General features: G+C 52.6%; 1 protein-coding gene across 2 annotated transcripts in view; it reads right to left on the reverse strand.

Moving 5' to 3' along the window:
* The window catches only part of SMARCAL1 (SNF2 related chromatin remodeling annealing helicase 1), a 51,364-nt gene that overhangs the window by 17,737 nt on the left and 7,757 nt on the right, over positions 1 to 25,870 (reverse strand). For both annotated transcript variants that reach the window (XR_011364482.1, XM_069982377.1), the window contains exons 4-9: positions 24,666 to 24,926; positions 14,333 to 14,383; positions 13,289 to 13,472; positions 12,553 to 12,703; positions 11,335 to 11,493; positions 11,189 to 11,254 (exon numbers count right to left, since the gene is read on the reverse strand). Coding sequence is in view for 1 of the 2 variants with exons in the window: in XM_069982377.1 (XP_069838478.1) it covers positions 11,189 to 11,254; positions 11,335 to 11,493; positions 12,553 to 12,703; positions 13,289 to 13,472; positions 14,333 to 14,383; positions 24,666 to 24,926 (872 nt within the window). In the remaining variant the exon portion in view is untranslated. The remainder of the gene's footprint in view (positions 1 to 11,188; positions 11,255 to 11,334; positions 11,494 to 12,552; positions 12,704 to 13,288; positions 13,473 to 14,332; positions 14,384 to 24,665; positions 24,927 to 25,870) is intronic.

Here is a 25,870-nt window from a genome sequence, read left to right on the forward strand (position 1 = left end):
ATCATGTTCCAGAGCTTGGAGAGTGCTCCCCGTCCTGTGTTTGACATGCTGGGGGAGTATCAGGGTCCAGAGCTTGGAGAGTGCTCCCCGTCCTGTGTTGGACATGCTGGGGGAGTATCATGTTCCAGAGCTAGGAGAGTGCTCCCCGTCCTGTGTTGGACATGCTGGGGGAGTATCATGTTCCAGAGCTTGGAGAGTGCTCCCCGTCCTGTGTTTGACATGCTGGGGGAGTATCAGGTTCCAGAGCTTGGAGAGTGCTCCCCGTCCTGTGTTGGACATGCTGGGGGAGTATCAGGGTCCAGAGCTTGGAGAGTGCTCCCCATCCTGTGTTGGACATGCTGGGGGAGTATCATGTTCCAGAGCTTGGAGAGTGCTCCCCGTCCTGTGTTGGACATGCTGGGGGAGTATCATGTTCCAGATCATGGAGAGTGCTCCCCGTCCTGTGTTGGACATGCTGGGGGAGTATCATGTTCCAGAGCTTGGAGAGTGCTCCCCGTCCTGTGTTGGACATGCTGGGGGAGTATCATGTTCCAGAGCTTGGAGAGTGCTCCCCGTCCTGTGTTGGACATGCTGGGGGAGTATCAGGGTCCAGAGCTTGGAGAGTGCTCCCCGTCCTGTGTTGGACATGCTGAGGGAGTATCAGGGTCCAGAGCTTGGAGAGTTCTCCCCGTCCTGTGTTGGACATGCTGGGGGAGTATCAGGTTCCAGAGTTTGGAGAGTGCTCCCCGTCCTGTGTTGGACATGCTGAGGGAGTATCAGGGTCCAGAGCTTGGAGAGTTCTCCCCGTCCTGTGTTGGACATGCTGGGGGAGTATCAGGGTCCAGAGCTTGGAGAGTGCTCCCCGTCCTGTGTTGGACATGCTGGGGGAGTATCAGGGTCCAGAGCTTGGAGAGTGCTCCCCGTCCTGTGTTGAACATGCTGAGGGAGTATCAGGGTCCAGAGCTTGGAGAGTTCTCCCCGTCCTGTGTTGGACATGCTGGGGGAGTATCAGGTTCCAGAGCTTGGAGAGTGCTCCCCGTCCTGTGTTGGACATGCTGGGGGAGTATCAGGGTCCAGAGCTTGGAGAGTGCTCCCCGTCCTGTGTTGGACATGCTGGGGGAGTATCATGTTCCAGAGCTAGGAGAGTGCTCCCCGTCCTGTGTTGGACATGCTGAGGGAGTATCATGTTCCAGAGCTTGGAGAGTGCTCCCCGTCCTGTGTTTGACATGCTGGGGGAGTATCAGGGTCCAGAGCTTGGAGAGTGCTCCCCGTCCTGTGTTGGACATGCTGGGGGAGTATCATGTTCCAGAGCTAGGAGAGTGCTCCCCGTCCTGTGTTGGACATGCTGGGGGAGTATCAGGGTACAGAGCTTGGAGAGTGCTCCCCGTCCTGTGTTGGACATGCTGGGGGAGTATCATGTTCCAGAGCTTGGAGAGTGCTCCCCGTCCTGTGTTGGACATGCTGGGGGAGTATCATGTTCCAGAGCTTGGAGAGTGCTCCCCGTCCTGTGTTGGACATGCTGGGGGAGTATCATGTTCCAGAGCTTGGAGAGTGCTCCCCGTCCTGTGTTGGACATGCTGGGGGAGTATCATGTTCCAGAGCTTGGAGAGTGCTCCGCGTCCTGTGTTGGACATGCTGGGGGAGTATCATGTTCCAGAGCTTGGAGAGTGCTCCCCTTCCTGTATTGGACATGCTGGGGGAGTATCATGTTCCAGAGCTTGGAGAGTGCTCCCCGTCCTGTGTTGGACATGCTGGGGGAGTATCATGTTCCAGAGCTTGGAGAGTGCTCCCCTTCCTGTATTGGACATGCTGGGGGAGTATCATGTTCCAGAGCTTGGAGAGTGCTCCCCTTCCTGTATTGGACATGCAACCTGTTACCCTGATTTCCTTTCCTTGTTGGCCTGCAGCAGAGGACTAGGTCCTCTGCCACTAGCGTTGTCAAGCTCAAGTTCTCCTCTCCAAGAATTAAAGATTAGTTTTCCTTATACCGGAGGTCAAGAATGGTGAACAGCCAGTAACCGCTGTTGGCCAAGATGTTGGCCAACATGAGGTCAGCCATGTGCACCAGACTCCAAACAGGCAAGACTTTGTTGTCCTCACCAGGAGGATGAGGATGACTCCATCTCCTACTTCTGGGGCCATCTGTGCTGAACAGATGGGATACAGCTACCATGGGTAATATCCTCTGCGGTGCGAATAGTCTCCTGCTCCTCCAATACGCCCTGAGAACTGAGGGTGATCTGGCCATCATCCGTCATACTTCCTTCTCACATCTCCTGGCTCACGCATAAAGTGATGGCCTTAACAGTCAGCAGTGTTTCAGTAGATACAGCAGTGGTATGGTTACGATGACAATAGTGGCACCTCCACTCACCATCTGATGTCAGCCATCAATGTCCACTTCTTCTTTGTGAAGTGTGGCAGCTGACCGGCAACCCTATGGGCACGTTGCAGCTGGTATGCCATCATGGCTCGCTGCTGCTTACAAACCCTGCACATCCCAGCATGTGGCCACGCTGCACAACAGTTAGCGAGCTGGCAAGTGAAAGCTCTGCTGCAGTGTCTTCAGGGCAGCACCATCAGTATACCCACGGTGCACCAACAGGAACAACCATCAACTTGAACACATGGGCCATGCCCGGCATGTGTTGGAGTTTGCCAAGCTGCAGAGCCACCTACTGGTTACGGCTATGTATCCATCATACCACTCAGCAGCCGTGCAGCAGTGTGCTATTTGTCACCTAGGCTGAGCAGTTTCCACACAGCCTGTTGACGCTTCCCCACAGCAGTGCTGAAGGTGAATTGATGGAACCTGCGTAATCTGTAGGGGAAACCCTGACAAAGGCCAGGCCCGTAATCCTCCGTCGTGGTAGATTGTGTGACGACCAAGGGTCCCCCTCGTTCCCGGCTTCCACAGTTTTCACCCAGTCTGCCTCCAGGGAAATGTAGCATCCCGGGCCGCAAGCACTTGTCAATGTGTCAGTAATATAGGGGACCTTCCCGGTAACTGTGTTGGTCTGGGCATGGTAGATGTTACAGGTCATGTTCTGGAGTAAGGCAGGAACGGCCCAGCGGGAAAAATAGGGATCAGACAGAGAAGTGAGGGACAGCTCTCACCATGAGGCTGCAGAATGCCGCAGTTTCCACAAGCCTGTACCACAACATCTGTAGTGTTAGAAAGTTTAGCAATTTGCACATTGTCCTTGTGTCTGCGGGTGGGGGGGCTGCAATTGCCTGTGTCTGGGGCAGGTGGAGAGAGCACATGCCTGTGTCTGCGGCAGGTGGAGAGAGCACATGCCTGTGTCTGGGGCAGGTGGATGGCGCACATGCCTGTGTCTGGGGCAGGTGGATGGCGCACATGCCTGTGTCTGGGGCAGGTGGAGAGAGCACATGCCTGTGTCTGGGGCAGGTGGAGAGAGCACATGCCTGTGTCTGGGGCAGGTGGAGAGAGCACATGCCTGTGTCTGGGGCAGGTGGAGAGAGCACATGCCTGTGTCTGGGGCAGGTGGAGAGAGCACATGCCTGTGTCTGGGGCAGGTGGAGGGCGCACATGCCTGTGTCTGGGGCAGGTGGAGAGAGCACATGCCTGTGTCTGGGGCAGGTGGAGAGAGCACATGCCTGTGTCTGGGGCAGGTGGAGGGCACACATGCCTGTGTCTGGGGCAGGTGGAGAGAGCACATGCCTGTGTCTGGGGCAGGTGGGGGGCTGCAATTGCCTGTGTCTGGGGCAGGTGGAGAGAGCACATGCCTGTGTCTGGGGCAGGTGGAGAGAGCACATGCCTGTGTCTGGGGCAGGTGGATGGCGCACATGCCTGTGTCTGGGGCAGGTGGAGAGAGCACATGCCTGTGTCTGGGGCAGGTGGAGAGAGCACATGCCTGTGTCTGGGGCAGGTGGAGAGAGCACATGCCTGTGTCTGGGGCAGGTGGAGAGAGCACATGCCTGTGTCTGGGGCAGGTGGAGGGCGCACATGCCTGTGTCTGGGGCAGGTGGAGAGAGCACATGCCTGTGTCTGGGGCAGGTGGAGAGAGCACATGCCTGTGTCTGGGGCAGGTGGAGGGCACACATGCCTGTGTCTGGGGCAGGTGGAGAGAGCACATGCCTGTGTCTGGGGCAGGTGGAGAGAGCACATGCCTGTGTCTGGGGCAGGTGGATGGCGCACATGCCTGTGTCTGGGGCAGGTGGAGAGAGCACATGCCTGTGTCTGGGGCAGGTGGAGGGCGCACATGCCTGTGTCTGGGGCAGGTGGAGGGCGCACATGCCTGTGTCTGGGGCAGGTGGAGGGAGCACATGCCTGTGTCTGGGGCGGGGGGAGGGCGCACATGCCTGTGTCTGGGGCAGGTGGAGAGAGCACATGCCTGTGTCTGGGGCAGGTGGAGAGAGCACATGCCTGTGTCTGGGGCAGGTGGAGGGCGCACATGCCTGTGTCTGGGGCAGGTGGAGAGAGCACATGCCTGTGTCTGGGGCAGGTGGAGGGCGCACATGCCTGTGTCTGGGGCAGGTGGAGAGAGCACATGCCTGTGTCTGGGGCAGGTGGAGAGAGCACATGCCTGTGTCTGGGGCAGGTGGAGAGAGCACATGCCTGTGTCTGGGGCAGGTGGAGCGCGCACATGCCTGTGTCTGGGGCAGGTGGAGGGCGCACTTGCCTGTGTCTGGGGCAGGTGGAGAGAGCACATGCCTGTGTCTGGGGCAGGTGGAGAGAGCACATGCCTGTGTCTGGGGCAGGTGGAGAGAGCACATGCCTGTGTCTGGGGCAGGTGGAGGGCGCACATGCCTGTGTCTGGGGCAGGTGGAGAGAGCACATGCCTGTGTCTGGGGCAGGTGGAGGGCGCACATGCCTGTGTCTGGGGCAGGTGGAGAGAGCACATGCCTGTGTCTGGGGCAGGTGGAGAGAGCACATGCCTGTGTCTGGGGCAGGTGGAGGGCACACATGCCTGTGTCTGGGGCAGGTGGAGAGAGCACATGCCTGTGTCTGGGGCAGGTGGAGAGAGCACATGCCTGTGTCTGGGGCAGGTGGAGAGAGCACATGCCTGTGTCTGGGGCAGGTGGAGGGCGCACATGCCTGTGTCTGGGGCAGGTGGAGAGAGCACATGCCTGTGTCTGGGGCCGGTGGAGGGCGCACATGCCTGTGTCTGGGGCAGGTGGAGAGAGCACATGCCTGTGTCTGGGGCAGGTGGAGGGCGCACATGCCTGTGTCTGGGGCAGGTGGAGGGCGCACATGCCTGTGTCTGGGGCAGGTGGAGGGCGCACATGCCTGTGTCTGGGGCAGGTGGAGAGAGCACATGCCTGTGTCTGGGGCAGGTGGATGGCGCACATGCCTGTGTCTGGGGCAGGTGGAGAGAGCACATGCCTGTGTCTGGGGCAGGTGGAGGGCGCACATGCCTGTGTCTGGGGCAGGTGGAGAGAGCACATGCCTGTGTCTGGGGCAGGTGGAGGGCGCACATGCCTGTGTCTGGGGCAGGTGGAGAGAGCACATGCCTGTGTCTGGGGCAGGTGGAGGGCGCACATGCCTGTGTCTGGGGCAGGTGGAGAGAGCACATGCCTGTGTCTGGGGCAGGTGGAGGGCGCACATGCCTGTGTCTGGGGCAGGTGGAGAGAGCACATGCCTGTGTCTGGGGCAGGTGGAGAGAGCACATGCCTGTGTCTGGGGCAGGTGGAGAGAGCACATGCCTGTGTCTGGGGCAGGTGGAGAGAGCACATGCCTGTGTCTGGGGCAGGTGGAGGGCGCACATGCCTGTGTCTGGGGCAGGTGGAGAGAGCACATGCCTGTGTCTGGGGCAGGTGGAGAGAGCACATGCCTGTGTCTGGGGCAGGTGGAGGGCGCACATGCCTGTGTCTGGGGCAGGTGGAGGGCGCACATGCCTGTGTCTGGGGCAGGTGGAGGGCGCACATGCCTGTATCTGGGGCAGGTGGAGGGCGCACATGCCTGTGTCTGGGGCAGGTGGAGAGAGCACATGCCTGTGTCTGGGGCAGGTGGAGGGCACACATGCCTGTGTCTGGGGCAGGTGGAGAGAGCACATGCCTGTGTCTGGGGCAGGTGGAGAGAGCACATGCCTGTGTCTGGGGCAGGTGGAGAGAGCACATGCCTGTGTCTGGGGCAGGTGGAGGGCGCACATGCCTGTGTCTGGGGCAGGTGGAGGGCGCACATGCCTGTGTCTGGGGCAGGTGGAGGGCGCACATGCCTGTGTCTGGGGCAGGTGGAGGGCGCACATGCCTGTGTCTGGGGCAGGTGGAGAGAGCACATGCCTGTGTCTGGGGCAGGTGGAGAGAGCACATGCCTGTGTCTGGGGCAGGTGGAGGGCGCACATGCCTGTGTCTGGGGCAGGTCGAGAGAGCACATGCCTGTGTCTGGGGCAGGTGGAGAGAGCACATGCCTGTGTCTGGGGCAGGTGGAGGGCGCACATGCCTGTGTCTGGGGCAGGTGGAGAGAGCACATGCCTGTGTCTGGGGCAGGTGGAGAGAGCACATGCCTGTGTCTGGGGCAGGTGGAGGGCGCACATGCCTGTGTCTGGGGCAGGTGGAGGGCGCACATGCCTGTGTCTGGGGCAGGTGGAGGGCGCACATGCCTGTATCTGGGGCAGGTGGAGGGCGCACATGCCTGTGTCTGGGGCAGGTGGAGAGAGCACATGCCTGTGTCTGGGGCAGGTGGAGGGCACACATGCCTGTGTCTGGGGCAGGTGGAGAGAGCACATGCCTGTGTCTGGGGCAGGTGGAGAGAGCACATGCCTGTGTCTGGGGCAGGTGGAGAGAGCACATGCCTGTGTCTGGGGCAGGTGGAGGGCGCACATGCCTGTGTCTGGGGCAGGTGGAGGGCGCACATGCCTGTGTCTGGGGCAGGTGGAGGGCGCACATGCCTGTGTCTGGGGCAGGTGGAGTGCGCACATGCCTGTGTCTGGGGCAGGTGGAGAGAGCACATGCCTGTGTCTGGGGCAGGTGGAGGGCGCACATGCCTGTGTCTGGGGCAGGTGGAGAGAGCACATGCCTGTGTCTGGGGCAGGTGGAGAGAGCACATGCCTGTGTCTGGGGCAGGTGGAGGGCGCACATGCCTGTGTCTGGGGCAGGTGGAGAGAGCACATGACTGAGTCTGGGGCAGGTGGAGGGCGCACATGCCTGTGTCTGGGGCAGGTGGAGGGCGCACATGCCTGTGTCTGGGGCAGGTGGATGGCGCACATGCCTGTGTCTGGGGCAGGTGGATGGCGCACATGCCTGTGTCTGGGGCAGGTGGAGGGCGCACATGCCTGTGTCTGGGGCAGGTGGAGAGAGCACATGCCTGTGTCTGGGGCAGGTGGAGAGAGCACATGCCTGTGTCTGGGGCAGGTGGAGAGAGCACATGCCTGTGTCTGGGGCAGGTGGAGAGAGCACATGCCTGTGTCTGGGGCAGGTGGAGAGAGCACATGCCTGTGTCTGGGGCAGGTGGAGAGAGCACATGCCTGTGTCTGGGGCAGGTGGAGGGCGCACATGCCTGTGTCTGGGGCAGGTGGAGAGAGCACATGCCTGTGTCTGGGGCAGGTGGAGAGAGCACATGCCTGTGTCTGGGGCAGGTGGAGGGCGCACATGCCTGTGTCTGGGGCAGGTGGAGAGAGCACATGCCTGTGTCTGGGGCAGGTGGAGGGCGCACATGCCTGTGTCTGGGGCAGGTGGAGGGCGCACATGCCTGTGTCTGGGGCAGGTGGATGGCGCACATGCCTGTGTCTGGGGCAGGTGGATGGCGCACATGCCTGTGTCTGGGGCAGGTGGAGGGCGCACATGCCTGTGTCTGGGGCAGGTGGAGAGAGCACATGCCTGTGTCTGGGGCAGGTGGAGAGAGCACATGCCTGTGTCTGGGGCAGGTGGATGGCGCACATGCCTGTGTCTGGGGCAGGTGGAGAGAGCACATGCCTGTGTCTGGGGCAGGTGGAGAGAGCACATGCCTGTGTCTGGGGCAGGTGAAAGGCGGGAGGGCACACATGCCTGTATTGTATCTGGGGCAGGTGAAGGGCCCTAAGACTGCAGAAGATTTGGTCATCAATGCAGCTGAACAAGGAAACAGGCTGTTTATAAATGGGTACTATAATTCAGCGTAGTATGTAACCAGTATATGCACAAGCCTGGAGAGACAGAAATGGGTGCACATCGCACCCATGGCTGATGCGAAAGCCTATCAGCTACATTAAAAACCAACATGAGTAGTATATAATTTGATCAAACCATATTGCCCCATGTACCACGTGCAGTTCCCCTGGTTCACATGAGTCCCTAACCAAACAACACCGTGTCAGTCACCGACCACTAACCCCACAAAGCGTGCGCAAGCAGGAAAGGGAGGCCATAGAATAGCCCTGCAACCCCAATGTCACAGGACCAAACCCCAAGGGCCCCCCCAAACCCAGCAGGCGCAGCCGGCGGAAAAAGCGGCCACCAAGCAACGTGGTGTAAAAGGACCCATGTGAGCCAGGAGACCTGTACGTGGTACATGAGGCAGTATGGTTTGATCAAATTATATACCAACACTCTGACGTTGGTTTTTAAATGTAGCCGAGAGGCATTAGTGTCAGCCATAGGTGTGAGATGCAGCAACTCCTTTCTCTCCATGTGCGTATTTTACTTTTCTCCCTTTTCTTTGTGGCTAGAACTCCTGGTAAGACCCATGTGACCCCAATTAGCAGGAAGCACCTGTGCACACATGGTAAGTACCTCCTATTTCTCCCAGTCTACCTCTGGTTGGCAGTCGCTGACCGGCAAAGTGTTGTTTAGTGTTTTGGAGTTGGTTTTCAGAGTGTCACTGTTGTTTAATTTTTTTTTGCAGAAATCAACAGTACAGTCACTTTAAGAAACGTTGTAATTGGGTTTATTAGCTGAAAAATGCATTTTTATCATGAAAAAGCAGTTAAAATCTCTCCCCCCTGTCTTTATGACTGTCTATGAAGAGGGGAGGGGTGGAGGGAGGGAGATGAGGCACCAAAACAGGACAACAAAGAGTTAATTTACAGCTACATCACTGGCTATCTCCTCTAAAGTCAGCACTGACCTGTCTGACCTCTGAATACCGGCTTTTACCCAGCTCCATGTTGTGTAATCCTTTGTTCTCTGCTGGCGACTAATCTCCCTCCTCCCCCTCCCCTCTCCATAGAACAGACAGGGCCGACTGATGTAAAAGAGTTGAGATTTCCTGATAATGAGCAGTGGATGAGAGAGAGGAGGGGGGGGGGACCCGGGGAAAGTCTTTTTGAATGCAGATAATGGCATATTTGCCTAATAAACCCAATTACAAAGTTTCTAAAAATCGCCTGGACTATTGATTACTGCAAAAGCAAAAAGAAAATAAGACAGTGACGCTTTGGAGAGGCATTGGTGTCAGCCATAGGTGTGAGGTGCAGTAGCTTCTCTTTCTCTCTAGGTTTATATATAACCAGTATATACGCTCTCCCCTGCTCTGATTCCCGGTCCTCCGGACACTGAGTGACTGAGCAGGCCTGACATGTCACGATTTGTTTGTGTTCCTAAATAACAACGTCCTTCCATTGTTTGTATGACTTTATGAGATGCTTCTATGTTGTACTATAAAGTAATAGGTTTAACCCCTTAACGATGGCAGGCGTACATGTACGCCCCCCATCGCCAGGGTCTTAACGCAGCAGGGCCACACTATAGCATGTGAGCTCGCTTCATAACAGGCGAGGACTGGCTGCTATCAGCATCCAGGCCCCCACCCTCAATGGCGGGCTGCCGCGATTGCCCGACATTACCCCTTTAAACGCCGTGATCGCCACGCTACGTGGGCGTTTAACTGTAAGTGACAGAAGCATCTCCTGTCACTTACAGATCAGGACCCCTGCAGCTTGTCTGTGGGGGTCCTGATCGCACTGCCTGACTGCTGGAGGTATGTAGCTTATCTTCGTGCAGTCTGATCGTCAGTCTTCTGCCACAGGCAGGCTCTATCAGAAGATTGCAGATAACACTGATCCCTGCTATGCTATGGCGTAGCAGTGATCAGTGTGTTCAATCTATTTTATGTATGTAATAGTCCCCTGGGAAGACTAAAAAAAGTGTAGTAAAATAAATAAATGTTTTTAAAAATGTCCCAAAGCCCCTCCCCCAATAAGTCTAAATCACCCCCTTTCCCATTTTATAAATAAAACACAATATAATAAAATAGACAAACATTATATGTCGTAACATACGTAATCATCTGATCTATTAAAATAAAATTAGCAAAAAAAAAAAAAAAAGTTTTACTGTAAATAAAAATAGTAAAAGTTTAGGAAAGCTGTAACCTGCATATCGCTGTGTTCAGACCGAGCTATAGAATAAAGATATCCTGTCAGTTTTACCGTAAAGGGCATTACGTAAACATGAAACCCCCTAAAATTTGCGGAATTGTATTTTTTTGTCCTAAATTCACCCCATAGATGATATTTTATGGGTTCCATTATTCATTTTATGGTGGATTGAAGGGCGCCATTACAAAGTACACAAGTTCCTGAAAAAAACAAGACCTAACATGGCCCTATAGGTGGAAAAGTAAAAGTTATTGGTCTTAGAAAAAACGAAAATGCAAAACTGAAAATTGGCCCGATCCTTAAGGCCACTTTGGGCTTTGTCCTTAAGGGGTTAATAGAAACATTTTCAATAATATCAAAGAAGTAGTGACTCCTTAAGGAGAGCCCGTCATAACGACGTATAGGGACCTACAGATCATTGCTGCTCTACTGAGAATATTGGGAAGAAAGGATATGTCTTTCTTCCCAATAACAATATGGAAGCAGAAATGTGTAGTGTTAGCTGTATACCAGTAATCTCAGATCACACACATGGAGATTACTAGTCCTGGAGTAGGACTTTTAGGTCTTCATCAGCTACTGGCCTGCGTGCCTAGTAACACTAATCCCTAGGCTTCCCCTCTCTCTCCTCACTACCAGACTGCTGCTGAGCCAAGAATCAGGTTACCCCGACCTTTATAGACCCAGGTCACCTGATGCAGCCGGCCAATCACTGCTATGCCAGTAGCCAAGATGGCTGCAGCATAACAGGAGGTGCCAGCCCCTTCCCGCATGCTTCCTGGCTGATAAAAGATGCAGGGAGGAGACATTTGTACTCGAGCACCAGGAGGTGCAGAACTCCCTGATGATGGATTGAGCACCGTACTCGCTCAACACTATTCCCAACAGAACTTCAGCCATTTTTCCATCCCCCCATTTCCTGCACAGCACTGTGACCCTACGGTGGTGTGTACCTTTAGCAGTGGCATGGCGGACTTACATCGCGCCGTCTTCACATTCTTCAGGAAATGTGATTCATCCTAGAAAATCCGAGAAAATGGCAACAAGTGATTCACGGAGCCGAAAATCCAGAGAAGAGCCGGAGGCGGAAGGAACTTACGATGATGATGACTCTGAAGGTGGAGGCAATGGTCTTGTCCATCTTGCCGAGGAGGTCGAAGCTGACAATGTTGATGAGGCTGGCGGACTGGCTGTCGCGGCCGGTCACTATGACATTAATGCTGTCTGATTGGACAGAGGGCAGCCATCTATGGAAGGCCTGACAGAGGGGAGAAGCGTCAGCAAAGAGACAGCCACACCTCTACAGCAAAGAGACAGCCGCACAGAGACAGCCGCACCTCTACAACACAGAGACAGCCACACCTCTACAACACAGAGACAGCCACACTTCTACAACACAGAGACAGCCGCACCTCTACAACACAGAGACAGCCACACCTCTACAGCACAGAGACAGACGCACCTCTACAGCACAGAGACAGACGCACCTCTACAGCACAGAGACAGACGCACCTCTACAGCAAAGAGACAGACGCACCTCTACAGCACAGAGACAGACGCACCTCTACAGCACAGAGACAGACGCACCTCTACAGCACAGAGACAGACGCACCTCTACAGCACAGAGACAGACGCACCTCTACAACACAGAGACAGCCACACCTCTACAACACAGAGACAGCCACACCTCTACAGCACAGAGACAGACGCACCTCTACAGCACAGAGACAGACGCACCTCTACAGCACAGAGACAGACGCACCTCTACAGCAAAGAGACAGACGCACCTCTACAGCACAGAGACAGACGCACCTCTACAGCACAGAGACAGACGCACCTCTACAGCACAGAGACAGACGCACCTCTACAGCACAGAGACAGACGCACCTCTACAGCACAGAGACAGACGCACCTCTACAGCACAGAGACAGACGCACCTCTACAGCAAAGAGACAGCCGCACCTCTACAACAGAGACAGCCGAACCTCTAGAGCACAGAGACAGACAAACCTCTACAACACAAAGACAGCCGCACAGAGACAGCCGCACCTCTACAACACAGAGACAGCCACACCTCTACAACACAGAAACAGACACACAGAGACAGACCCACCTCTACAGCAAAGAGACAACCGCACAGAGACAGACGAACCTCTACAACACAGAGACAGCCACACAAAGACAGCCGCACAGAGACAGCCGCACCTCTACAGCACAGAGACAGACGCACCAAGAGCCGTCCACATACACTGCACCGAGAACTACTGACACACATACTGCAAGAACCAGACAGACACTTATACAGAACTCTCCTCACCTCGGCCCAGGTAAACCTGACAGATGACGGAGCCACCACAAGCAGCGGCCACTCCTTTCTGTAATAGGCAGCAATGCAGATGGCCTGGATCGTCTTCCCTAGGCCCATGTCATCAGCAAGGAGCAGCCGACCCTCCCGGGAGATGGCGAAGCTGCGGAGAAGGAGGTCGGGTCACACGTGTAGCAGTAGGTGAATGTAAACCACATCCACATAACCCTGTAGCATGGCCTCCATATAATGCAATGGATGATGCCAGCAGCGTGGTCCTCACATAGCACATGCTGAAGTCAGGGCCTCTTCTGGGGCGGATTTGCAAATTATATGCATCAGAGGTATAAGGCATTTATAATTAAAAAAACTGTGTCCTCTAATATCCTGCGAGGATACAACGTACCAATATAACTGCATCCAATGAGAGTCGGGGACCCCCCTGCTGTATGGCTGCATCTAATGAGAGCCGGGGACTCCCCTGCTGTATGGCTGCATACAATGAGAGCCGGGGACCCCCCTGCTGTATGGCTGCATCTAATGAGAGCCGGGGACCCCCCTGCTGTATGGCTGCATACAATGAGAACCGGGGACCCCCCTGCTGTATGGCTGCACACAATGAGAACCGGGGACCCCCCTGCTGTATGGCTGCATACAATGAGAACCGGGGACCCCCCTGCTGTATGGCTCCATCCAATGAGAGCCGGGAACCCCCTTGCTGTGAGTCGGGGGCCCCTGGGGCACTTACCCCACCCCCTCCCTCTGGAAAGGCATCAGGCTGGTGACCAGGTTAGTGTCCACCGCAGACAGATCTACGTCCGGGACCTCCGTCTGACTCACTGATGTCTTCTCAAACTGGGAGGCGAAGGCTTGTACTACGGGTCTGGGGAGCGGCTCTGTCTCCACCTGCGGGATTCTATGTAATGCTTCCACTGCAAGGAGAGACAGGAGCAGAGTGATCAATGACATGGTGATATAAAGGGGCTCTCCACCTGAATATACATAGCAGAATAACAACTCCAGCACGTAGATGGCACAGTGACCGCATCCAAGCCCCTATACCCAACAGGGAGCCAGTCTGGTTGCTATGGATACACTGCCGGGTAACCATCAGGTCAGAGGAGGAGCAGGAGGCCTCAGGACTAAAGGACACCTCTGCCCATCATTGGGATAGTTATTACACCTCTATACACACCTACACAGCTGGATGCCATTCAAAGGGGTAAAAGGGGCAACGCCATCATAAACAGATTTACTCAGATAATTAGGAATTAGGCGGGGGGGGGGGGGGGGGGGGTCTATGGATACATTAAAGGGGTTATCCAGCGCTACAATAACATGGCCACTTTTCCCCCTACTGTTGTCTCCAGTTCAGGTGCGGTTTGCAATTTAACTCCATTTACTTCAATGGAACTGAGTTTCAAAACCCCACCCAAACTGGGGACAACAGTGGCCATGTTTTTGTAGCGCTGGATAGCCCCTTTAATGTTAGAGATGAGTGAACCTGGAGCAGCTGGAGTCCATCTGAACCCGATCGTTCAGCATTTGATTAGCGGCGGCTGCTGAAGTTGGATAAAGCCCTAAGGCTATGTGGAAATCATGGATATAGTCATTGGCTGTATCCATGTTTTCCAGACAACCTTAGAGCTTTATCCAGGTTCAGCAGCCCCCGCTAATCAAATGCCGAACGCTCGGCTTCGGATGGACTCCAGCATGCTTGAGTTTCGCTCATCTCTATTTAATGTACATTCAGATGGATGATACAAAGAGGAGGAACGAGGGAGACACTCACTCAGCTTCTGGTAATCCTCCAGCAGGAAACTCCATTTTCTGGTTTTCATGTCTGCAACAAAAAATGGAGATTTCTTATTTCAAGACGATAAAGAGAAGACAGATCCAAGAAGGGTGGAGTGCAGAGAGTGGAGGATGGAGTACGGAGAATGGAGGGTGGAGAATGGAGGGCGGAGGATGGAGAGTGGAGGGCGGAGGACAGAGGACGGAGAATGGAGGGTGGAGGGCGGAGAATGGAGGGCGGAGAATGGAGGGCGGAGGATGGAGGGTGGAGGACGGTGAATGGAGGGTGGAGGGCGGAGAATGGAGGGCGGAGAATGGAGGGCGGAGGATGGAGGGTGGAGGACGGTGAATGGAGGGTGGAGGGCGGAGAATGGAGGGTGGAGGGCGGAGAATGGAGGATGGAGTACGGAGATTGGAGGACAGAGAATGGAGGGCGGAGAATGGAGAGTGGAGGGCGGAGGACAGAGGACGGAGAATGGAGGGTGGTGGGCGGCGAATGGAGGGTGGAAAATGGAGGGCGGAGGATGGAGGGCGGAGGACGGTGAATGGAGGGCGGAGAGTGGAGGGCGGAGAATGGAGGGTGGAGGGCGGAGAATGGAGGGTGGAGGGCGGAGAATGGAGGGAGGAGGACGGAGAATGGAGAGCAGTGGACGGAGAATGGAGGCCGGAGGACGGAGAATGGAGGGCAGTGGACGGAGAATGGAGGGCAGTGGACGGAGAATGGAGGGCGGAGAACGAAGGGCAGAGAGTGGAGGATGGAGTACGGAGAATGGAGGATGGAGGACAGAGAATGGAGGGCGAAGAATGGAGAGTGGAGGATGGAGGGCGTAGGACGGAGAATGGAGGGTAGATGACGGAGAATGGAGGGTGGAGGGCGGAGGAGGGAGAATGGAGGGTAGAGGACGGAGAATGGAGGGTGGAGGACGAAGAATGGAGGGCAGAGAGCGGAGGGCGGAGAATGGAGGGCGGAGGACGGAGAATGGAGGGCGGAGGACGGAGAATGGAGGGCGGAGGACGGAGAATGGAGGACGGAGAATGGAGGGCGGAGGACGGAGAATGGAGGGCGGAGGACGGAGAATGGAGGGCGGAGGACGGAGAATGGAGGGTGGAGGATGTAGCATGGAGGATGGTGGACAGAGAATGAAGGGTAGGGCTGGGTGATATGGAAATCTAGATTTAAAAAAAATGTTGGACAATTCTCGATTAAGATCTCTATTTTATTTATTTTTTTGCTAAATAAACAGAACATTTTTCTCTTTGCAATGTCAGATACTATTTTGGGGTGCGTTCACACGCATAGGATCCGCAGCAGATTTGATGCTGTGTTTAGTTATTTAGATAAAATCTACTGCGGATCCGCTGCGATACGTATGTATGAAGCTACCCTTAATGATGTTTTATACAACAACTATATTACTTCCCACTGTACCAGTGCTCCAACCTGTGCCCCATGTAGTAGACAAGCCCCCTCTGTGCCCGATATAAGTAGGTTTGCCCAATATGTGCCATTCTGTGCCCTTATATAGTATAAAAGATCTTCTTTATGCCTCCACCTAGGTAGGGAGTAGTAGTGGAGGTATAGCTGATAAGGATTGTAGTAGTACAGGTACAGATGAAGGGTGTAGTAGTAGTACAGGTATAGATGAGGGGTGTAGTAGTAGTACAGGTACAGGTGAGGGGTGTAGTAGTAGTACATAACCAGATGAGGGGTGCAGTAGTGGTAGTACAGGTATAGATGAGGGGTGCAGTAGTAGTACAGGTATAGATGAGGGGTGTAGTAGTAGTACAGGTATAGATGAGGGGTGCAGTAGTAGTACAGGTATAGATGAAGCGCGTAGTAGTAGTAGTAGTAGTACAGGTATAGATGAGATGCATTCCCCAGGGGGGAATAACCCTAACCCCAGTGGGGCTTCTAGTATAAGTGTTAAAAAAAAATAAAAAGTATTATTAGTAAAAAGCCCACTCCCCTAATAAAAGTCAGAATCACCCCCCTTTTCCCATGTTTTAAATAATAGTAAATAAACAAACATGTTTACGCACGCGGCAATACTAATCGCCCAAACTATTAATCACATTCCTGATTTTGCACGGTAAACGGCGTAAGCGCAAAAAATCCCAAAGTGCAAAGTTGCGCATTTTTAGTCGCATCAAATCCAAAAAATTGTAATAAAAAGCGATCAAAAAGTCATATATGCGCAATCAAGGTATCAATAGAAAGTAAACATTATGGCGCAAAAAATGACACCTGACACAGCCCCATAGACCAAAGGATAAAAGCGCTGTAAGCCTGGGAATGGAGCGATTTTAAGGAACATATTTTTGTTAGAAATGGTTTGAATTTTTTTACAAGACATCAGATAAAAGAAAAGTTATACATGTTATATATCGTTGTAATCGTAACGACTAGAGGAACAAGCGTAACAAGTCAGTTTTACCCCAGGGCGAATGGCGTAAAAACAAATACCCCCAAATAAAAATTTTTTGTTCAATTTCACCACACATTGAATTTTTTCCTGGTTTCGCAGTGTACTTTATGCAAAAATTCAGCCGTCATTGCAAAGTACAATTAGTGTCGCAAAAAATAAGGGCTCTAGGTGGAAAAATGCAAGTGCTATGGCCTTTTAAACACAAGGAGGAAAAAACGAAAACGCAAAAACGAAAATTGGCTCCGTCCTTAAGAGGTTAATGGTACCATAGGACATTAGTGTTGTACATAATATTTATTATTTAACATTTGTGCTGCACAAGTATATATCATATAGTGTGTATCATGTGTATGTCGGTGTGGGCCTGACCTGTCGCTCCAGGCATTTATCGGAGGCCGGGTCAGGATAAATACCCTATATGCATACACAGTATACATATTAGTGCCATCCCCACTTGTTACCTACCCCATTATATATATATACTTCTTTATCTAAATACAACTACTCTATCTACTTTACAGCTTGAATATTAACCATTGTGTTATGTGAAGGTCTCCTGATGATCCCAGATCTGGGTGAAACGCGTAGAGACTAAGACAGAGATATAGAAGTGTGTAATTATCGTTGCCTTAGCCTGGTTCTATACATATATATCCCGATTGACTGACCCGCTACGAACCAGTCTATTGGAAGGTCAACACCTTAGACTTGTTGTTCAGTTCCCAATTTTTTTGTGTAGAACAATTTTATTTATTATTTTATTGTATATCCAATATAAGTTAGATTTTATACGTGATTCTGAGACACTCTAGAGCAGCGTTTCCCAACCAGGGTGCCGGGAGAACCTGCCAGGGGTGCCGCGGGATCCCGGTGGGAAATGTGCGCTGTCTCTTTAAGCATCCCGAGAAGCTGCGGCCACACAGCTTCTCGGGATGCACAGATCGCTTTGATGTTCCGCCCGCACTATGAGCACTATGAGCGGGCGGAACATTAAAGTAAGCAGAATATAGGTGCAGGAAGTGTCAGCGTCCTGCTCCTATATTCACTCCCATAGGCTGCCGGCACTTCATACCAGCAGCCTATGGGAGCCCGGGACGTGACCTCTCCGGCAGGCGTGAGGATGTGACGTCATCATGCCTGCCGGAAGTCCCGTCCCCGCGGCTCGCAAGATGGAGCCCGAAGAGGAGGAGGAGCTGCTTCCTGCAGCCACAGAGCGGATTAGGTGAGTAGGATGTTTTTTTTTTTTTTAGGGGCAGAGCAGGGGGCATTATTAGTATATGGGGGCACCTCTGGGGGCATTATTAGTATATGGGGGCACCTCTGGGGGCATTATTAGTATATGGGGGCACCTCTGGGGGCATTATTAGTATATGGGGGCACCTCTGGGGGCATTATTAGTATATGGGGGCATTATTAGTATATGGGGGCACCTCTGGGGGCATTATTAGTATATGGGGGCACCTCTGGGGGCATTATTAGTATATGGGGGCACCTCTGGGGGCATTATTAGTATATGGGGGCACCTCTGGGGGCATTATTAGTATATGGGGGCACCTCTGGGGGCATTATTAGTATATGGGGGGCACCTCTGGGGGCATTATTAGTATATGGGGGCACATCTGGGGGCATTATTAGTATATGGGGGCACCTCTGGGGGCATTATTAGTATATGGGGGGCACCTCTGGGGCATTATTAGTATATGGGGGGCACCTCTGGGGGCATTATTAGTTCATGGGGGCACCTCTGGGGGCATTATTAGTTCATGGGGGCACCTCTGGGGGCATTATTAGTGTATGGGGGCACCTCTGGGGGCATTATTAGTATATGGGGGCACCTCTGGGGGCATTATTAGTATATGGGGGCACCTCTGGGGGCATTATTAGTATATGGGGGCACCTCTGGGGGCATTATTAGTTCATGGGGGCACCTCTGGGGGCATTATTAGTATATGGGGGCATCTCTGGGGGCATTATTAGTTCATGGGGGCACCTCTGGGGGCATTATTAGTATATGGGGGCATCTCTGGGGGCATTATTAGTATATGGGGCACCTCTGGGGGCATTATTAGTATATAGGGGCACCTCTGGGGGCAATTTTAGTATATGGGGGCACCTCTGGGGGCATTATTAGTTCATGGGGGCACCTCTGGGGGCCTTATTAGCTCATGAGGGCACCTCTGGGGGCATTATTAGTATATGGGGGCACCTCTGGGGGCATTATTGGCTCATGGGGGCACCTCTGGGGGCATTATTAGTATATGGGGGCACCTCTGGGGGCATTATTAGCTCATGGGGGAACCTCTGGGGGCATTATTAGCTCATGGGGGCACCTCTGGGGGCATTATTAGTACATGGGGGCACCTCTGGGGACATTATTAGCTCATGGAGGCACCTCTGGGGGCATTATTAGTATATGGAGGCCACCCCTGGAGGCATTATTAGTATATGGGGGCATTATTAGTTCATGGGGGGCACCTCGGGGGCATTATTAGTATATCGGGGCACCTCTGGGGGCATTATTAGTATATGGGGGCACCTCTGGGGGCATTATTAATATATGGGGGCACCTCTGGGGGCATTATTAGTATATGGGGGCACCTCTAGGGGCATTATTAGTATATGGGGGCACCTCTGGGGGCATTATTAGCTCATGGGGGCATTATTAGTATATGGGGGCACCTCTGGGGGCATTTTTGTCTCATGGGGGCACCTCTGGGGGCATTATTAGTATATGGGGGCACCTCTGGGGGCATTATTAGCTCATGGGGGAACCTCTGGGGGCATTATTAGCCCATGGGGGCACCTCTGGGGGCATTATTAGCTCATGGGGCACCTCTGGGGGCATTATTAGTACATGGGGGCACTTCTGGGGACATTATTAGCTCATGGGGGCACCTCTGGGGGCATTATTAGCTCATGGGGCACCTCTGGGGGCATTATTAGTATATGGGGGCACCTCTGGGGACATTATTAGCTCATGGGGGCACCTCTGGGGGCATTATTAGTATATGGAGGCCACCCCTGGGGGCATTATTAGTATATGGGGGCATTATTAGTTCATGGGGGGCACCTCGGGGGCATTAGTATATGGGGGCACCTCTGGGGGCATTATTAGTATATGGGGGCACCTCTGGGGGCATTATTAGTATATGGGGGCACCTCTGGGGGCATTATTAGTATATGGGGGCACCTCTAGGGGCATTATTAGTATATGGGGGCACCTCAGGGGGCATTATTAGTATATGGGGGCACCTCTGGGGGCATTATTAGCTCATGGGGGCACCTCTGGGGGCATTATTAGTTCATAGGGGCACCTCTAGGGGCATTATTAGTATATGGGGGCACCTCTGGGGGCATTATTAGTATATGGGGGCACCTCTGGGGGCATTATAAGTTCATGGGGGGCACCTCTGGGGGCATTATTAGTTCATGGGGGCATCGAGGTGGAAAAGGTTGGGAAGCATTGCTCTAGAGGATTGAGGATACCTGGGATGAGGCTTGACGGTTATGGACGCCTGGGATGAGGCTTGATGGTTATGGACACCTTGGATGAGGCTTGATGGTTATGGACACCTTGGATAAGGACTGATGGTTATGGACGCCTCAGATCAGGTTTGTTGGTTGTGGACACCTCGGATAAGGATGGAATACAGAGAATGAAGGGTAAAGGATAAAGGATGGAGGATTCCTGGGATGAGGCTTGATGGTTATGGATGCCCGGGATGAGGACTGATGGTTATGGATGCACGGGATGAGGACTGATGGTTATGGACGCCCGGGATGAGGACTGATGGTTATGAACACCTGGGATGAGGACTGATGGTTATGGACGCCCGGGATGAGGACTGATGGTTATGGGCACCTTGGATGAGGACTGATGGTAATGGACGTCTCAGATCAGGTTTGTTGGTTGTGGACACCTCGGATAAGGATGAAATACAGAGAATGAAGGGTGAAGGATGGAGGATTGAGGACCCCTGAGATGAGGCTTGATGGTTATGGACGCCTGGGATAAGCACTGATGGTTATGGACGCCTGGGATCAGGACTGATTGTTATGGACCCCTGGGATGAGGACTGATGGTTATGGACGCCTGGAATGAGGACTGATGGTTATGGACGCCTGGGATGAGGACTGATGGTTATGGACGCCTGGAATGAGGACTGATGGTTATGGACGCCTGGAATGAGGACTGATGGTTATGGACGCCTGGGATGAGGACTGATGGTTATGGACGCCTGGGATGAGGACTGATGGTTATGGACGCCTGGGATGAGGACTGATGGTTATGGACGCCTGGGATGAGGACTGATGGTTATGGACGCTTGGGATGAGGACTGATGGTTATGGACGCCTGGGATGAGGACTGATGGTTATGGACGCCTGGGATGAGGACTGATGGTTATGGACCAGCCAGGGCAGATCCGCCCCCCATGCATCAAAATGCTTAATTAGCATAAAGATCAAACCATGGAAATGGCATTGAGCAGGCACCGAAACTCACCTAGATCCTTGGTGTCCCGGGTGCTATAGGAACATATCAACAGATTATATACCTCTATCCTGCTAATAGTTTCCCTTTAAAGAGTTACAGTCTGACATGTCACAAGTTCTGGTCAGTGGGGGACAGTGCTGAGACCCCCATCAATCTCTAAATACAGCTGGGAACAGAGGTGGGCTGCACTTCCTGACTCAGCACCCAATCGGACTGATTGTAGGAGACCATCTCCTGATTGGTGACCAGGGAGTGCAGCCAGCTGCTCCATAGCCATCAGGGGGGTCTCAGCACTGATCAGACTGATTGTAGGAGACCTTACATGGAGGCCATCTCCTGAATGGTGACCAGGGAGTGAAGCCCCCTGTTCCATAGCCATCAGGGGGTCTCAGCACTGATCTGACACCAAGCAAATCTCCTCATACATCTCTGCAACATGGAAAAAGCTCTTCTTTGTTTTGTTTTTAGATGACAACTCTTGAGATGTCATCAGATGGGCGATCACAGCAGCCGGCCGCTCATTCCACCAATAATCTCTCATAGACTTACACTGAGAAATGGACGCCTGGGATGAGGACTGATGGTTATGGACCCCTGGGATGAGGACTGATGGTTATGGACGCCTGGAATGAGGACTGATGGTTATGGACGCCTGGAATGAGGACTGATGGTTATGGACGCCTGGAATGAGGACTGATGGTTATGGACGCCTGGGATGAGGACTGATGGTTATGGACGCCTGGGATGAGGACTGATGGTTATGGACGCCTGGAATGAGGACTGATGGTTATGGACGCCTGGAATGAGGACTGATGGTTATGGACGCCTGGAATGAGGACTGATGGTTATGGACGCCTGGAATGAGGACTGATGGTTATGGACGCCTGGGATGAGGACTGATGGTTATGGACGCCTGGGATGAGGACTGATGGTTATGGACGCCTGGGATGAGGACTGATGGTTATGGACGCCTGGGATGAGGACTGATGGTTATGGACGCCTGGGATGAGGACTGATGGTTATGGACGCCTGGGATGAGGACTGATGGTTATGGACGCCTGGGATGAGGACTGATGGTTACGGACGCCTGGGATGAGGACTGATGGTTATGGACCAGCCAGGGCAGATCCGCCCCCCATGCATCAAAATGCTTAATTAGCATAAAGATCAAACCATGGAAATGGCATTGAGCAGGCACCGAAACTCACCTAGATCCTTGGTGTCCCGTGTGCTATAGGGACATATCAACAGATTATATACCTCTATCCTGCTAATAGTTTCCCTTTAAAGAGTTACAGTCTGACATGTCACAAGTTCTGGTCAGTGGGGGACAGTGCTGAGACCCCCATCAATCTCTAAATACAGCTGGGAACAGAGGTGGGCTGCACTTCCTGACTCAGCACCCAATCGGACTGATTGTAGGAGACCATCTCCTGATTGGTGACCAGGGAGTGCAGCCAGCTGCTCCATAGCCATCGGGGGGGTCTCAGCACTGATCAGACTGATTGTAGGAGACCTTACATGGAGGCCATCTCCTGATTGGTGACCAGGGAGTGCAGCCAGCTGCTCCATAGCCATCAGGGGAGTCTCAGCACTGATCAGACTGATTGTAGGAGACCTTACATGGAGGCCATCTCCTGAATGGTGACCAGGGAGTGAAGCCCCCTGTTCCATAGCCATCAGGGGGTCTCAGCACTGATCTGACACCAAGCAAATCTCCTCATACATCTCTGCAACATGGAAAAAGCTCTTCTTTGTTTTGTTTTTAGATGACAACTCTTGAGATGTCATCAGATGGGCGATCACAGCAGCCGGCCGCTCATTCCACCAATAATCTCTCATAGACTTACACTGAGAAATACAGCATCTCCCTGCCACCATCTCTCCTCGGATCTCCTGATCACAGCCGCTGTGAGCAATGACTTCTGACATGTCTGATGACCTGTTATATGTAGTGACAGGTGCCACATGATCTATCAGGGGGGTGAGCCGGAATAAGATGGAAGCTGTAGATGTAACATTCCTTGTTTCCCGGTGGATCTGCCGGCAGAGATGATGGAGAATCCCAGGGGGCTGCAGTTATCATCATACCAGGACGGAGCCTTAGATAACCCCTTGTTATGAAGGTTTGGGGTATCTCACCATCATTTCTATGAATACTATCTAAGCCCCTTGTTATTTTCCGTTTCGCTTCTCTCTTCCGTCTCCGGAGCCGTTGCCTTTCTTGACATTTACAAGCAGGGACATTTACAAGCAGGGAAGTCTGTGAATTTCCTGCAGCTTGACAGGTCTCCTCTAAGAACGTGAGCGCGGCTCCAGACCAGGACGGGGATGCAATGTAAAGTGCGGCGGCTTCACCTCTGGGCTCAGGCCACGGCTGAGCTGTGTGCCGCCTTCTAGGGAGACTCTCTTTCTTTTATGCATACGTTGCACTTCAGTCTCATCCATTATTCCCCAGACCTGACAAGCATTTCACATAGACAGATCCAGAAATCCTTGAGCTAAAGTCGGTGGAGCGCCGCACAGACATCTATGGAAGGGGAGTAGTAAACCTGTTTTCTTCTCCAGGAATAACAAAGTATGGATGTACAATAAGTATCCAAATATCTCAGACTATGTTCACCATTACAGCTCCAGCCCTACAGCTTTCCCAGACTCCTACAGGGAGACCGTCCCTAAGGGTCCTATTCCACGGGCCGAGCAGGGCCCTACCAACGATCTGCTAGAACGGTGCTCGTTTACTGGGCCTATTCCACGGCCCGACAATCGTTAGCGAGGGCTGCAGGGACATCGTTACCGATGTCCTTGCAGCCCTTGTTTCATACATTTCCTGTCCAGGTTTTCTCCTTCTCCCGATCCCGCGGGGAAGCATCAGCTTCCGTTCGGCCTGACTGAACGCCAAGCCGATTACTAGCCGCGGCAGTCCTGGCCAGTGATTGGCTGGGCGTTCTGTCAGTTCAGTCAGGCCGCACCGAAGCTGATGCTGCTGCGCGGGATCGGGAGAAGGAGAAGACCTGCGCCTGGACAGGTAATGTATGATGAGACACGCTTTGCCCCTTCATCTCTGCTATATGGAGATGAATAATTCCAAAGACTGCTAATACGAGCCGTCTACAGAATTTTAATGGAAGCCCAAGGAACTTCCAGCCGGAAGGCTCCATTATGATTCAGCAGACTGAAGTCATAGAGGAAATGAAGGGGCAGAGTGGGCTTTGCCGAGCGCTTCTGCCCCTTCATTCTAGTGATCGGCGGGGGTCTCAGCACCCGGACCCCCACACTATGACATGTCGGGAGTTTTTACAAATGATACTTACACTTTGTAAGATGTGCGGCAGAAGCCAGATCCCGGGATCACAGTAAAAACACCAGAAATTCACCAGAGCAGGAGCCAAACCCAATTGGCCTCTTACCGTAATTCCGTGAATTCATCTGTTTGAACAGACCAATGACCTCCGCGTGATAACCAATGTCCACCTCAAAGCGAGAACGAGAAACCAACACGCACTTTCCCTTTAAAGTGGCATTAGTTCTCTGCCAGCTGTTGCACATGGCAAGCAGAGCACTGAGTGTGGCGCCCCCGCTGGCTGCGGACAGTAGTGCAGGGATATCAATGTCCTCCATCCCCTCCAAGGGTTTCAGGGTGACATTCTGCAACCTCTGGATCTCACTCACTGCGGAGAAACGGGAGAAAAATGTAACAGCTGTAGTCACATACTGAGAGCAACACACACGCACACACACTATATATATATATATATATATATATATATATATATATATATATATATATATACACACATACAGTGGTACCTTGGTTTAAGAGTAACTTGGATTAAGAGCGTTTTTCAAGAAAAGATCACAGTTCTTCAAAATTATAACTTGGTGTAAGAGCACTGCTTTGGTGTAAGAGCTCCCTGTACTCCCTGTAGCGGGGTCTACAGCCCTGTACTCTGACCCAGGAAGTCTCCCTCACCTTCCAAATCATAGCAGATCCACTTCAGGCTGGGGCTTGCATCAGGGGACAGGACTGTGGAGGTAATCTCTCCATAGCTGTAACCCCTCTCTCCCCGGACAGAGCGCTACATGTATGTGCCCCCATCTGTCCTGCTCATTCCTTCATCCTCCCTGCAGTCTCTGTCCGCCCTTGTGTTTCCCATCCTCTCCATTACTGTCCAGTAACTTATAATATCACATATTCTGCTGCTTCTCATTGTTTCATTTGCTCTACATGTTATTCAGAATAATAAATTATTATATTTGGGGGGGGGGGGGGGTGGAACCAATTGTCTGCAGACCAGTGATTGCTCTCTCTCTCTCTCTCTCTATATATATATATATATATATATATATATATATATATATATATATACACACACACACACATATATATATATATATATATATATATATATATATATATATATATATATATATATATATATATATATATATATATATATATATATATATATATATATATATTACAATGAATAGTTGCTGAATGGCACTGTTCTGGAAACTTTTTTGTAATTTTACCCCTTTCCCCAAAGGTTTAACAGAGATGAAGGTGACTCTGCTTTGCATTGTTGAAGATGTAGGTCTGCTCCTGTTTGTA

The sequence above is a fragment of the Dendropsophus ebraccatus genome, chromosome 9 (genome assembly GCF_027789765.1).
Source record: "Dendropsophus ebraccatus isolate aDenEbr1 chromosome 9, aDenEbr1.pat, whole genome shotgun sequence".
In the NCBI taxonomy this organism is placed as follows: Eukaryota; Metazoa; Chordata; class Amphibia; order Anura; family Hylidae; genus Dendropsophus; species Dendropsophus ebraccatus.